At 49.3% G+C, this 14,600-nt stretch overlaps 1 protein-coding gene across 1 annotated transcript in view; it reads right to left on the minus strand.

The window, feature by feature from the left end:
- Positions 1-14,600, minus strand: part of MRPL45 (mitochondrial ribosomal protein L45) — a 189,403-nt gene that overhangs the window by 25,289 nt on the left and 149,514 nt on the right. Inside the window, exon 7 of the mRNA XM_040329829.1 lies at positions 1,622-1,792. Coding sequence (XP_040185763.1) covers positions 1,622-1,792 — 171 coding nt within the window. The remainder of the gene's footprint in view (positions 1-1,621; positions 1,793-14,600) is intronic.

Genomic DNA, 14,600 nt, shown 5'->3' on the forward strand with positions numbered 1-14,600 from the left:
ACTCCATCGTCAAAGGTATCTGTCAGGGTGCTGCTGCTCTCTACAGGTTAGAATACCGAGCCTGATTCTGACAGTGAGGACTCCCCATCGCTCTCATCTGCCATGCTCAGTTATCCTATAGGCCTCTTCACTTGTGTACCTTTTGTTTGACATTTTGGCCAATAAATTTATAGGTACCTAGGTAAAAAAGCACCCGGTTGTCAAGCACTGTTTAAATCGCTACATAAATATTTGACTGCTAGCAGAGATCAGGCCTGACTCTGCTAACGCTGCGGTTTTGTGGGCAGAGTATCGGAATTGACAGTGATCTACCGACACTGCACTTGTTTGGGGGGGGGGGGGGGCGCAGAGGGGCTAAACGCAGATGCTGGTTAAAGGGTTAAAATGTATTAGTGAATATGGGGCGGGCAATCTGACGCTGTCTGGGACTAACGCTAACTGGCATCACCCGTAACACTAATACAGTAATCAGGGGGAAAAAAAATTGCACACTGTACAAATGACACTGACAGGGCAGTAGAGGGTTAACTGGGGTGATCAGGTGGTTAAAACGTTATTAAGGAATATATGGCGGGTGCCCTGACCCTATCTGGGACTGATGCTAATGCTATATAGCTTCACCAGTGACACCAATACAGTGATCAGTAAAAAAAATCTGTACACTGTACCTAGTGACACTGGGGGGTTAAATGTGCCTAACTATGTGTTCTGATGTCAGTGTAGTGCCTTTACTCACAGTAGATGCTCTCTTCTCTCACTCTGCAACAAAAAAGGACTCCAGGAGAGAAGATTGCATAATTTCCTGTGCCTGTGTTTACATTACACAGGATGTTCTATCATTCGTCAGAACTGAACAGCAGATCCAGGCCATAAATCATTGGCCTGGACCTGATGATTGATCGGTTCTGAATCTAATCCGATCACCATCGAGTCAGGGGGCGCGAATCCCGTACAGGCAAGTGATTTTGAGCAGAGAGGCCGCCCTGTTGCAGTAAAATGTACATGGGGCAGTCTGAAGGACCGTAAAGAATAAACCTCAACACAAAATTACAATGTATTAATGCTTTGTACATGCTTGTTGAAGCGGATGGTCTTTAGACTAGCCAATAATTTTACAATGCTTATGTGTTTGGAGCCTCATACAAAAGCACAAAGATGCAGTGCTTTATAAACAGCAACTATTTAGAAATTGTCTTACTTTATTTTTGGCTGAGCCTGGGTTCACCACTTCCTGTGCAAATGCGAAGTCTGTGCGGTGCCATTTTAACCATACATTTTGTATGGCTGAAACGAAATCTCATTGCATTAAAATGACGCAGCCCATTTTCCCCCCGCAACTAAGTCACATTGCATAGGTGCGCACAACCATGCAATGTGATATTGGCAATCGCACTGCAATTTGCAATCTGTTTTGGGGTGTCGTTAAGATAACATTGACACCCGCAGCCGTGCGATTGCAATGCGATGTGGGAAACACAGGATTTGCTGCATTCCCACATCACATTGGTGTGAACCAGGGCTCAATCATCGTAAATTGAAATCTGTGTTATTGCACTGCCAGAGTGAATTAGCTCAAGAACCATACACTAAACATGGCCTCTCTCATGTTACCTTTACCTACCTTAACAATGGGCTCCTTAGGTGGTGCCCAGGCAGGAACAATTTTTCCATGCATTCTCCATGCTCCATATGGGTTCACCAAGTGACGTTCAAAAACAACATACTCCAACACATCTCGTGGCTTATCCTTTCCGCATTCAACTCGGCCAAATCGATCATAGATTATTAGGATCTGTAATCACAGTTAACAGCAGAATGCAAACAAAGAACAGTGAGTGAAGTAAAACGGATACTTATTTGACTATATATTCTAGGCTTTTTAAAAAGAGCGGCTAATTATTTGGCCCTGAAAATACTTTGATCACAAAAATACATACAATTGAATAGTTGCTTGGAACACGACAGCCCAACAGCCTTTGGACCTACTTTATACTATAGAGCGGGCTGAACAAAAAAAAAGGGATTTTTATATACAGCTTACCTGTAAAATCCTTTTCTTGGAGTACATCACGGGACACCGAGCAGCATAGCCATTACTATGTGGGTTATAGAGTCTACCTTCAGGTGATGGACACTGGCATTCTCAGACAGGAAGTCCCCTCCCTATATAACCCCCTCCCATAGTGGGAGTACCTCAGTTTTGTAGCAAGCAGTATGCCTCCCAAAATCTTCCCCTGAAGAGGGGTGGGAGCTCTGTGTCCCGTTTTGTACTCCAAGAAAAGGATTTTACAGGTAAGCCGAATATAAAAATCCCTTTTTCTTTATCGTACATCACGGGACACAGAGCAGCATAGCCATTACTATGTGGGATGTCCCAAAGCAATGCTTAATGAGGGGAGGGAGACATCTCAACCAAGAAAAAATAATTACAGAATTGATCAACTTAAAAAATGTTTTTATTAAATCAAGGGTGCCCCAGACTTGAGGATCTTATATCGCAGCTTGCAGAACCGCTTGCCCAAAGGCTGCGTCGGCACTCCTAACGTCCAACTGATAAAACTTTGAACGTGTGGACTGATGACCAGGTCGCCGCCCTGCAAACCTGAGCCATGGAGATCTGGTGGTGCGCTGCCCAGGAGGCGCCCATGGCCCTAGTAGAATGGGCCTTCACCGACAAAGGAGGGTGTAACCCCTTTAAGCCGTAGGCCTGAATAATCAACGGTTTAATCCATCTAGCGATGGTAGACTTTGCTGCTGCCTGACCCTTCTTGGGCCCATCTGGTAGGCTGAAAAAACACACCCGTCTTCCGAATCGTTTCTGTAGCCCTAAGGTAGGCCCTCATGGCCCTGACAATATCCAAGGCATGCAACAACCCTTCCTTTCTCGAAGTGGGCTTTGGAAAGAAGGATGGTAGGATCAAATCCTGGTTCAAGTGGAACTTGATATAACCTTTGGTAGGAAGGACGGGTGAGGACGGAGAACCACCCTGTCCTTATGCATAATGAGATATGGTTCTCTACAAGACAAGGCTGCCAGTTCTGACACTCTTCTAGCAGAAGCCATACCAACCAAAAATACTAACTTTCTAGTTAGTAATACCAACGGAACCTCGGCCAGAGGCTCAAAGGGCTGCTTTTGTAAAGTAGACAAGACAAGGTTTAAGTTCCATGGACAAAGGGGTGTCTTGATAGGGGGATTAATGTGTAAGACCCCCTGCAAGAAGGTTTTAACAAGAGAGTGGGTGGCCAAAGGCCTCTGAAACCAGACCGACAGGGCCGAAATTTGTCCCTTGATCGTGCTTACTGCCAAGTTTTTGTCCACTCCCAGCTGGAGAAAACGTAACACCCGGTCAATGGTATACTTGCGGGGATGCCAATTTTGGGACTCACACCAGCCTATATAGGCCCTCCAAACCCTGTAATAAATTACCCTGGAGACTGGCTTTCTAGCCTTAATCAGAGTAGAGATAACCTGGCTAGATAGGCCTCTACCCCTGAGAATCAGGGATTCAGCCGCTAGGCCATCAAATTTAGATGCCGTGAGGCAGGGTGGAGGATCGGGCCTTGAGAGAGTAGGTCTGGACGAAGTGGAAGGGTCCAGGGCTTCCCTACTGCCATTCTCACGATCAGTAAGTACCACGACTTCCGGGGGCCAAGCCGGGGCTACCAGAATAACTGGTCTGTGCTCTACCCCGATCCTGCGTAGCAGGCGGGGCAGCAACTGTAACGGGGGAAAGGCATATAGTAGATTGAACTGATGCCAGGGGCAAACCAACGCATCAGTTCCACAGGCCAACGGATCCCTTGTCAGAGACATGAACCTGTCTAGTTTCTTGTTGAATCTTGACGCCATGATGTCTATGTCCGGAAACCCCAATCTCTGGCAAATCCCCTGAAAGACCTGGGGATGGAGAGACCATTCCCCTGGAAACAATTGCTGGCGACTTAGGAAGTCCGCCTGTAAGTTGTCCACTCCGGGAATAAATATTGCCGAGATGCAGGGTACATAAGCCTCTGCCCACAGGAAAATCAAGTTCACTTCTCTCTAAACGGCTCGACTCCTCGTGCCCCCCTGGTGGTTTATATATGCCACCGCTGTGGCATTGTCAGACTGTAGCCTCACCGGAGATCCTTGTAACTTGGGTGTCCATGCCTCTAGAGCTAATCGTGCAGCTCTGATTTCCAAGACGTTGATGGGTAGAAGTTTCTCCGACTCTGTCCAAGTCCCCTGCTGAGTCTACCCGTCTAAGACCGCTCCCCAGCCCTTTAGGCTGGCATCTGTGGTCACTACCCTCCAGGCAACGGGGCTGAAAGATTTTCCCTTCAGTAGGTTCTGAGGGATTAACCACCAGCAAAGACTCTGTCGGACCTTTGACGAGAGGGTCAAAGGAAGATCCAGGGCCTGTGCCCTCTTGTCCCAAGCCGACAGAATGGCTGCTTGTAGAACTCGAGTGTGGACCTGAGCATATGGTACTGCTTCGAAAGTGGCCACAAGCTTGCCCAGTAATCGCATACACAAGCGAATGGTTGGTTCCTTCTTGCTTAGAACCAACTGGATTACTTCTCTGATGGCTTTGATCTTTGCTAGGGGTAGGAACACTCTCTGCCGTTTCTGTGTCTAATAGCATGTCGAGGTATTCCAGCTGCTTTGTGGGTCGCAAGGCCGACTTTTCCCGGTTTAAGACCCAGCCGAAAACTTAGAGGCACTGAACCATGAGGGCTACTGCCCGGTCCAGGCAGGGGGGGCTGAGCGATCTATGATTAAGAGATCGTCTAAGTAAGCCTGGATCGTAACCCCTTGGGTCCTTAGATTGGCTAAGATGGGAGCCAGGACCTTGGTAAACACCCAGGGAACTGTCGCTAGCCTGAACGGGAGGGCTACAAATTGGTAGTGGCGCTGTGCCACTGCAAAGCGCAAAAATCTTTGATGTGCCTGAATAATTGGGTACACGTCCTTTATGTCTATCGAGGCCAAAAAATCGTCCTGCTGCAAGGCAGCAGCCACTGACCGTATGGACTCCATCCGAAAGGAGCAAACCTTTAGGTAAGAGTTTAAACCCTTTAGGTCCAGAATTGGTCTCACGTCGCCGTTGGGCTTTGGTATGACGAAAAGGTTGGAGTAAAACCCTAGCCCGCACTCTTGGGCTGGTACTTTTATGATTACCCCCTGGCACATAAGGCGATCCAATGCTGTCAGAAGCAAAGCCTTCTTTACCGGGTCGTTTGGCACCCTTGACTCCTGAAAATGAGGAGGGGGGAACTCCAAAAATTCCAATTTGTAGCCTGCGGCCACCGAAGAAAGGACCCACTTGTCGGGGACATTGGCTTCCCAAACCTCTGAAAAGAATCGAAGCCTTCCCCCTACCCGATTGAGTGGGGGCGCCCCTTCATAAAGCTGATTTGGGGGCTGGTTTTGCTGGCTTGCGAGACCAGGGTCTCTTGCCACCTGAGGCCTGTCCCTGTGACTTATTACCAAAGTTTGATCGTGCAGGAGGCCGTTGATACTGCCTGGAGGCCGAAGGGTCCTGGGGCTGGAGACAACTGACGCTTAAACGTGGGGCCCCGCAATCTCTTTTTGACCGGCAAAAGAGTGCTCTTGCCACTAGATATTGTTTGTATGTACTTATGTAGATCTTCTCCAAATAGTTTTCCTCCGTGGAACGGGAAGCCTGCTAAGAGCTTCTTACATGGAGTCTCGGACGACCAATTCTTTAGCCACAAGAGCCTTCGCATAAAAATAGTGACAAACGGGAAGCCTGTTGGATGGAATCTTTTATAGCATCCACCGCAAAACACAGGGCTCTGGGAAGGTCGGCCAGTTCTCGCCCCTGCTGAGCCGGAACATCCTGTTTTCTCTGGTCCTTTAAAGCCTGACAAATGCCAATCGCAGCCACTGCCGGCTGCACGACTGCCGTAGTAAAAGAAGCCTTCAAAAGAGTTCCTAACCGCTTATCGACCGGATCTTTCAACACTTGTATGTTCTCTACCGGGCAAGTTAAGGACTTATTTACGCAGGAGATGGCTGCGTCCACAGCCGGGAGCGCCCACAAATTTTCTTCCAACGGGTAGAGGACAGAGAACCTCTTAGGAGGTGTAAATATTCTGTCAGGCCGTACCCAATCTTGAAAGATCAAATCCTCCAACAGAGGATGGACCGGAAAGACCGCGTTACTCAGTGGCGCCTTCAAGGAACCCAAAGAAGATACCACGGGGACCAGAGGCCCTGGTAAAGGCAGCTTAAATGCCGAGCGGACCATGTCCGTCAAGGACTGGATCCACAGACTCTCCACTTGGGAGGGCGCGAACGGTTCCTCTATAGTAGATTCCTCAATGTCTGAACCCTCTAGGTTCTGCTCCATCTGATCCTCTTGAGATTCTAACTCCTCTGGGGAGAGAACCTCTGCATCTGAGGTAACGCATCTAGGCAAAGGGGATCTAGTCTGCTTCCTGCCTGAAATAGAATTTGCAATCAAGGTTGTCAATCTTTGTTCTAGCCCACCCAGGGTGGCAGCTAGCATTTCCTCTGTGACAAACACAGGGTTGGTTTGATTAGGGCCAGCCATAGCACCCAACATCCCAAATGGCTCATCCAAGGCGACGCCCTCTGGTTTTTCAGGTGAGGATAGAACTGGCAAAGTCTGACCAAGATCCTCAGAGACAGAGGGGGAACCCTTTTGTTTTTTTAGCATTCTTTGCCCCTTTAGCTGTTCCCGAGCCCTTGGGAGCCATGATACAATACCGAGGTACTCCGCTAACAAATAACTGTTGTAGTATGGAGATAAAAAAAATATGGCTACGGTAGGAATAGGTAACCACCTAATGCCCCTAAGCTCCTGGGAAGGCAGTGTTTTTTTTTTTTAAACAGGACTGCTTTCAAGGACTGTGTCAGCTGCCAGACCGCTGCAAAAGACCCTAGGCTTAACAAAACTTTTTTGGTCCTTGAGGAGCTAGCTCCAGACCCACAGGTATCCTACCGCCACCGGGTGCCGCAGTTGAGTCTGCCTGCTTGGCAGACCGCCGCTCTGTGTCCCCCCGCCTTCAGCCACCGCTTCAGGCTCCAAGTGAGCTTTCAGGAAGATATCAGCGAGGAGGGAACGCCCCCACCCTCCGACGCCGCCTGACGCTCCCCGCCTCCTCCGCACGCCGCCACATAACCACGTGCGCGCGTATCAGACTGCTGGGAGGTTTGTGGGAGCCGCGCTACGCCGGAGGAGACCATGCGGGACGCACGCAGCACATGGGGCGGCTACCCGGCCATAGGCAAGACCATACTCCACAGGATGCTTATGTCAGAGATAGATGGGGTGGGCTATCCTTGCTGTTCCCCAGAACCAGGAGTGAGCCCCTCTTATGTCATGCGGAGCAGCAGCAAAAAAAACACCAACACAGCCAGGGGGACCCGTGATTGTGGGTAAAAGTTTAACCATCCTGTCTTTAAACAGACATAGTGGAAACGTTTTGCCAATGCAGAGCATACTCAGGCTAACCCACCAAGATTTCCCCCGGAGGCCCCCCTCTTACCTGCTCCATGCTGCAGGGTATTGTATAGCAAGAGGCCCAATCTTCCCCCATCTCCGTGGGTTTTGTGCTAGACCTTCAGGGGACTCGGGTCCTGAGGGAACACCACTCCCCTGGACCTATATAGCATCCAGGCAGCAGGTACTTTTGGACCTAGAAAGGCCCAAAACTCTGGACCCAGGATCCAGCCCTCCGAGGAGAGGTGTTATAGGCAAAACCCCACGACTTGGGGCCCGGGTACTGTCCACTTTGGCTCAGAGGCACCTTGGACAGATCCGGTTAGCCTGCCCAGGTCCCAAGGACGTAGAGGCATAGCTATTTTGTGACCAACACCTAAGATACTGGCGAAAAAAGGGATTTTTAATAACAGCTTACCTGTAAAATCCTTTTCTTGTAGTACATCACGGGACACAGAGCCATTACATATGGGTTATATAGTGTACCTTCAGGTGATGGACACTGGCACTCTCCGACAGGAAGTTCCCTCCCTATATAACCCCCACCCATAGTGGGAGTACCTCAGTACCTCAGTTTTGTAGCAAGCAATATGCCTCCCAAAAATTCCCCATAAGAGGGGTGGGAGCTCTGTGTCCCGTGATGTACTACAAGAAAAGGATTTTACAGGTAAGCGGTTATTAAAAATCCCTTTTTCTTTATCGTACATCACGGGACACAGAGCAGCATAGCCATTACATATGGGATGTCCTCAAGCAATGCTTAATGAGGGGAGGGAGACAACCAGATAAAAAAAACAAACAGAAGGTGCCACCGGTCAAGAGGAGTTTAAACTGCGGCCTGAAGGACCGCCTGCCCAAAAGCTGAATCAGTGTTCCTCCTAATGTCCATTTGATAAAACTTTGCAAATGTGTGGACAGACGACCAGGTCGCTGCCCTGCAGACCTGAGCCTTAGAGACCTGGTGATACGCTGCCCAAGAGGCACTCACAGCTAGTGGAATGAGCTTTAACCGACAAGGGTGGGCTTTTCCCCTTCAGGCCATAGGCCTGTATAATTATCTGTCTAATACACTTGGAAATAGTGGCCTTGGATGCTGCCTGGCCCTTCTGGCAGAATGAACAAGACGTCAGTCTTACGAATCTGAGCTGTGGCTTTCAAGCAAATCTTAACAGCTCTAACTACATCCAAGGAATGTAGTAATCTCTCTTCCTTAGAAGAGGGCTTTGGAAAAAAAGATGGGAGAACCAAATCTTGATTAAGGTGAAAGTTAGACACCACCTTGGGCAGGAAGGACGGATGCGGCCGTAGGACGACCCTGTCCTTATGCAGTAACAAATAAGGTGCCTTACATGACAAGGCTGCCAATTCCGACACTCTTCTGGTGGACGACATGGCCACCAGAAAAACTAGTTTCCTAGTCAATAGGACCAAAGGGATCTCAGACAAGGGCTCAAAGGGCTGCCTTTGCAAGGCAGACAGAACCAAATTTAGATCCCAAGGATACAGGGGAGCTTTAATCGGAGGATTAACCCGAATAACACCATGTAAGAAAGACTTCATCAGTGAATGGGTAGCCAACGGTCTTTGGAAAAAAACCGACAAGGCAGACACCTGTCCCTTGATTGTGCTAACCGCCAGACCTTTTTCCACTCCTAGCTGTAAAAATTCCAGGATTCTCCCAATGGCATATTTGCGGGGATGCCATTTCTTGGCCTCACACCAGGCAATATAGGCCTTCCACACCCTATAGTATATTAACCTAGAAACTGGCTTTCTTGCGTTTATAAGAGTGGAAATGACCTGGCCAGAAAGGCCTCTGCCTCTGAGAATCAGGGATTCAGCCGCCAGGCCGTTAAATTTAGGGCCTGTAAGGCAGGATGGAAGAACGGCCCTTGTGAGAGGTTTGGACGTAGTGGGAGGACCCAGGGCTCCTCTACCGCCATCCTCTTTATCAAGAAGTACCAAGGCCTCCGGGGCCACTAGGATTGTTGGCTTGCGCTCCATCTGGATTCTGTGAAGGAGACGGGGTAGCATCCGTAGCCCAAAAGAGCCAATCGAGCCGCTCGGATCTCCAAGACATTTATGAATAGGGCAGATTCTGCTCTTGACCATTTCCCCCGTTGGGTCAATCCGTCTAGGATTGCAACCCAGCCCGATAGGCTGGCGTCCGTGGTTACTATCCTCCATGAGGGGGGGCTGAACGATCTTCCTTTCAGAAGATTTTGTGGGACTAACCACCAGCACAGACTCTGTCGTAGCGCATAGGGAAGAGAAATGGGGAGATATCCAAGGCCTGGAGCCTTTTGTCCCGCGCTGTGAGAGTCGCTCTCTGTAACCTCCGAGAGTGGATCTGGGCATAGGGCCCCGCTTCGAAGGTGGCCACTAGCTTTCCCAACAGGCGCATGCAGAGGCGTATAGACGGCCTTGTGCTGCTTAGAATTACTTGGATTAATTCCCTTATTGAATCTACCCTGGAATGGGGCAGGAAGATCTTTTGTTGCATCGTATCTAAAATCAATCCTAGATATTCCAACCTTCTTGTGGGCTGCAAGGCTGACTTGTCCCGGTTTAGAATCCAACCAAGGGACTCTAGGCAGTTTACTACCAGCAACACCGCTCGATTCAAGCCGGCCGCTGAGTGATCGACTACCAAAAGGTCGTCTAAGTAAGCCATGACCAGAATGCCTTGTTCCCTTAGGATGGCTAATACAGGGGCCAGAATCTTGCCAATGTAAAAACCCGAGGAGCCGTGGCTAGTCCGAGCGGAAGAGCCACAAATTGATAATGCCGATGGTTTAGGGCAAAACGCAGGAACCTGTAATGCCCGGGAAAAATCGGAACGTGTAGGTACGCATCCTTGATATCGATGGAGGCCAAGAACTCCTTTCCTTGAAGGGCGGCCACCACCGAGCGAATGGATTCCATTCGAAAGGAACGGACCCTCAAAAAACGGTTTAATAACTTTAGGTCCAATATAGGCCTGACGTCGCCGTTTGGCTTCGGGACGATGAAGAGTTTGAGTAAAAACCTTGTCCCTGTTCTGCTGGTACCTCCATAATTACTCCTTGAGTTAGGAGGTGATCTAGGGCGGAGAGAAGCGGTGCTCTCTTTTGAGGGTCGCCTGGAAGTCTTGACGCCTGAAAGTGAAGAGGGGGGAATTCCCGAAACTCCAGCCTGTATCCCCGAGCCACTGAGGACAGAACCCACTGGTCGGCAATTCTGGCCTCCCACAACTCTGAGAAGTAACGGAGCCTTCCCCCCACCCGAGAGAGTGGGGGCGCCCCTTCACAAGGCTGACTTAGGGGCAGCCTTAACCGGCTTGCGAGTCCATGGTCTCTTGTTCCCTGCAGCTTGCCCTTGCGGCCTGTTTGCAGCCGTGCGTCCAGGGGGCCGTCGATACTGCCTAGAGGATGAGGGCCCCGGGACTGGAGAGGTTGGGCGTTTAAAAGAGGGACCCCGGAATCTTTTCTTAACAGGCAAGAGGGTGCTTTTACCACTGGAGATCTTTTGAATGTATTTGTCTAGATCTTCTCCAAACAGTCTCTCTCCTTGAAAGGAGAATCCTGTAAGGAGCTTCTTGCAGGGGGTTTCTGCAGACCAGTTTTCCAACCACAAGAGTCTCCTCATGTGAACTAGAAACAGAGAAAGGCGGGACGCTTGTTGGATCGAATCCTTAATAGTGTCTACCGCGAAACATAAGGCCCTGGGTAGGTCGGTCAGCTCTTGAGCCTGTTGAGCTGGGAGGTCCTTCAGGGCTTGCCTAGCCTGATCTTTCAATGCTTGGCAGACGCCAATGGCGGCTACAGCCGGCTGGACTACTGCCCCTGCTGTGGCAAAGGATGCTTTCAATAAGGTCTCAAGTCTCTTATCAACTGGATCATTGAACATATGGATATTGTCCACTGGACAAGTTAAAGTCTTATTGACACATGAAATGGCCGCGTCCACAGTAGGGACAGCCCACCTCTTCGAAAACTCCTCCTCCAAGGGGTACAGAACTGCAAACCTTTTAGGAGGGAGAAAAATTCTGTCTGGTTTGGCCCAGTCCTGAAAAATCAGGTCCTTTAATAAAGGATGGACCGGGAACACCAAGTTGGCTTGGGGTGCCTTCAGGGAGCCCAAAGAGGATACAGCGGAAGCTTGCGGCCTAGGCAAAGGCATTTTGAAAGCCGACCGCACCATATCTGCTAGGGAATGAGCCCAAAGTTTTTCCGCATGGGAAGCTGAAAAAGGTTCCTCTATTGTAGATTCCTCCGAACCTGAATGATCCAGGTGATCCTCTGCTCGGTCCCCTAGATATTCCAATTCCTCAGGGGAAAGGATTTCCTCATCAGGAGATTCAACCCTGGGAGACGGGGACCTAGCCCGCCTTTTCCCCGATAAAGAGGCTGAAATTAACGCCGCCATCCTCTTTTCAAATCCGTCCAGGGTGGAGGCTAAACTCTCTTCCGTCACATAGGAAGGAGTTGGTTGAGTAGGGCCAGCCGTAGCACCTAGCAACCCAGATGGCTCACCTAGGGCAGCAACCTCCGGATCGTCCGGAGAGGTAGGGGCAGTTGGATTTTGGATGAGATCCTCAGAGCCCAATGGGGAACCCTTTGGCTTTTTTACACCCTTAGCATTTTTAGCGTTCCCTGCACCCTTAGGAGCCATAATATACAAATCCGAGGTACTCCGCTAATATACAACTGACTGTAATAGCTGGAGAAAAATGCACCTTCAAATAAATGAGAAGCAACAAATAGGCTAGGGTAACGTTAGAAAGAATCTAGACCTCCCATAACCTAACAAGGGATAAACAATACTGTGCCCCAAGGGCTTTCACAATTTTAGTATTGCCTCCCCCAATGCTGGACTAGGAGAGCACCAATAGTGATAGGTGCTCTAACTGCTGCTCAGTACACCGGCTTTCTAGATGAAAATTGAGCCAGAGGCTCTTTAGCAGGGTGTGTACAAACAAAAACGGCCACTAGATGTCACTGTGTCTGCATAATCTAGGTCAAACCTATCCTGTGCTCAGCCAGCACCACTGCTCCGTGTCCCTCCACAGCCTGATACAGACTGACAAGTTAAATGGAGATTTCCCCTCTGACGTGCAGAGAGGAGGGAACTGCCCGGGCGTCCCCCGCCCCCTCCACGCAGCGTCGCCGCGCACCTCTGCTCTATTTACAGTGCGCACGCGCGTCCCCGACGCCGCCCGGAGGAAGCAGGAAGCCATGCGGGGAGAGGAGCCCAGGAGCTGCTGGAAAGACACATACAGGTACTAGGAAGCCATGACTACTTCCAACCCATGTCCCTTTACAATTTATGGAACAAACACACACCTTGTAGCAGCAGCAGTTCACTAGACCAGCCAGGGGAACACTATACCTGGGTGTCTGAGCCATCCAGTCAGATAGACTTTGTGGTTTCTTTTTGCCCATGCACAGAGGCATAAAAAAGGCTTACCCCACAGTCCCCTGTGGGGAGCCCACTGACAAACCCAGTTCCGTAGGCCCCCCACTTACCTTTTCCACGCCGCAGGGTATTGCTCATGCAAGAGGCCCAATCTTCCCCCTTCACCGTGGGTATGGTCATAGACCTTCAGGGACCGGGGTCCAAGTCAGGAACACCACACACCTGGACCTATACAGCACCACTGGCAACAGGTATCTATAGGTTAAAAAACCCCGTCCTGGAACCCAGAGTCCAGCCCTCCAAGGAGAGGCATTATAGGCAAAACCCCATCCACGAATTGGGGCCCGGGTACCGTCCACTTTGGCTATGAAGCACCTTGGACGGATCCGGTCGGCTGGCCCTGGTCCCAAGGACAACTGCAGGCACAACCTTCAACGTGCACCAACACCTAAGACACTGGCGAAAAAACTGAGGTACTCCCACTATGGGTGGGGGTTATATAGGGAGGGAACTTCCTGTCGGAGAGTGCCAGTGTCCATCACCTCAAGGTACACTATATAACCCATATATAATGGCTATGCTGCTCTGTGTCCCGTGATGTACGATAAAGAAAAACTGAGGTACTCCCACTATGGGAGGGGGTTATATAGGGAGGGGACTTCCTGTCTGAGAATGCCAGTGTCATCACCTGAAGGTAGACTCTATAACCCACATAGTAATGGCTATGCTGCTCTGTGTCCCGTGATGTACGATAAAGAAATAACAGATTCCTCCATCTACACTAAACAATGCAGATGGATGACTATTCTGCTGGCTCTTGTATTCTGACAGCCAGGACCTGTCAAAATACTGCTGACTGGCTGCAGTTACTGTTCAACCGCCCACAGAGAAATGTTATCCGTGTATGGCCAAGCTCAGCCTCAGAATACCTCACTGTACATTCCTCTCTGGTCATCTTTCACATCTAGTCTCACCGCATGCACCTTTCATTTAACTCATATCCCAGCCTTCTATCCTCAGATTTATCTGACCCAACCTGTACAGCACTAAAGCCCTGCCATCTTTATTGTGCATTCGCTCATGACATTAAGGCTGGTTGACACCAAAACAAGGTGCAGGAACGGTGTTTATGTGCATTTCCCAAACCGCACATGAACACACTGCCCTTGTGATCTGCATGCAGGTGCCAATAAATTTTTAATGGCACCACAAAACGCAGATTGCAAATGAAATCGTACCTGAAGCCACCAAATTGCATGCTACTGCAGTGCTTAAACTACTTTTTCCATAAATTAGTGTGATTTGCAGCCCATTTAATTTAATGGGTAAACAAAATGGACCATACAGGAAGGGTTGCATTTTAGTGTTAATTAGTCCTCAAAGCGTGTTCCCATTTTTCAGTCAAATTTGACAAAAACGAACACTATATGTTTATTAAGTGTTCCAATTAACTAAGCTTACCAAAAAAAAAAAATCTGCCTCAGGAGGTAGCGTCATGGCCTATTAAAAGGTTTTTAAATAAAGCCTTGCCCAAGTCTGTTCTCATTTAACATACTGTGCATGGAAGGCTCTACACCTTTAACTCTTTGTTAGGACAGACAAGTGTTCAAATCTAGTTACAATTATTAATGAACATATCTGAGAGGGTTAATTATGACAAACACAGCTTGCCAAGGCTGGAAGGTCCAAAATTGAGCATCTAAAAAAAAAATAGGATTTTTTGTACTC

Source organism: Rana temporaria, chromosome 12 (genome assembly GCF_905171775.1).
Source record: "Rana temporaria chromosome 12, aRanTem1.1, whole genome shotgun sequence".
NCBI lineage: Eukaryota > Metazoa > Chordata > Amphibia > Anura > Ranidae > Rana > Rana temporaria.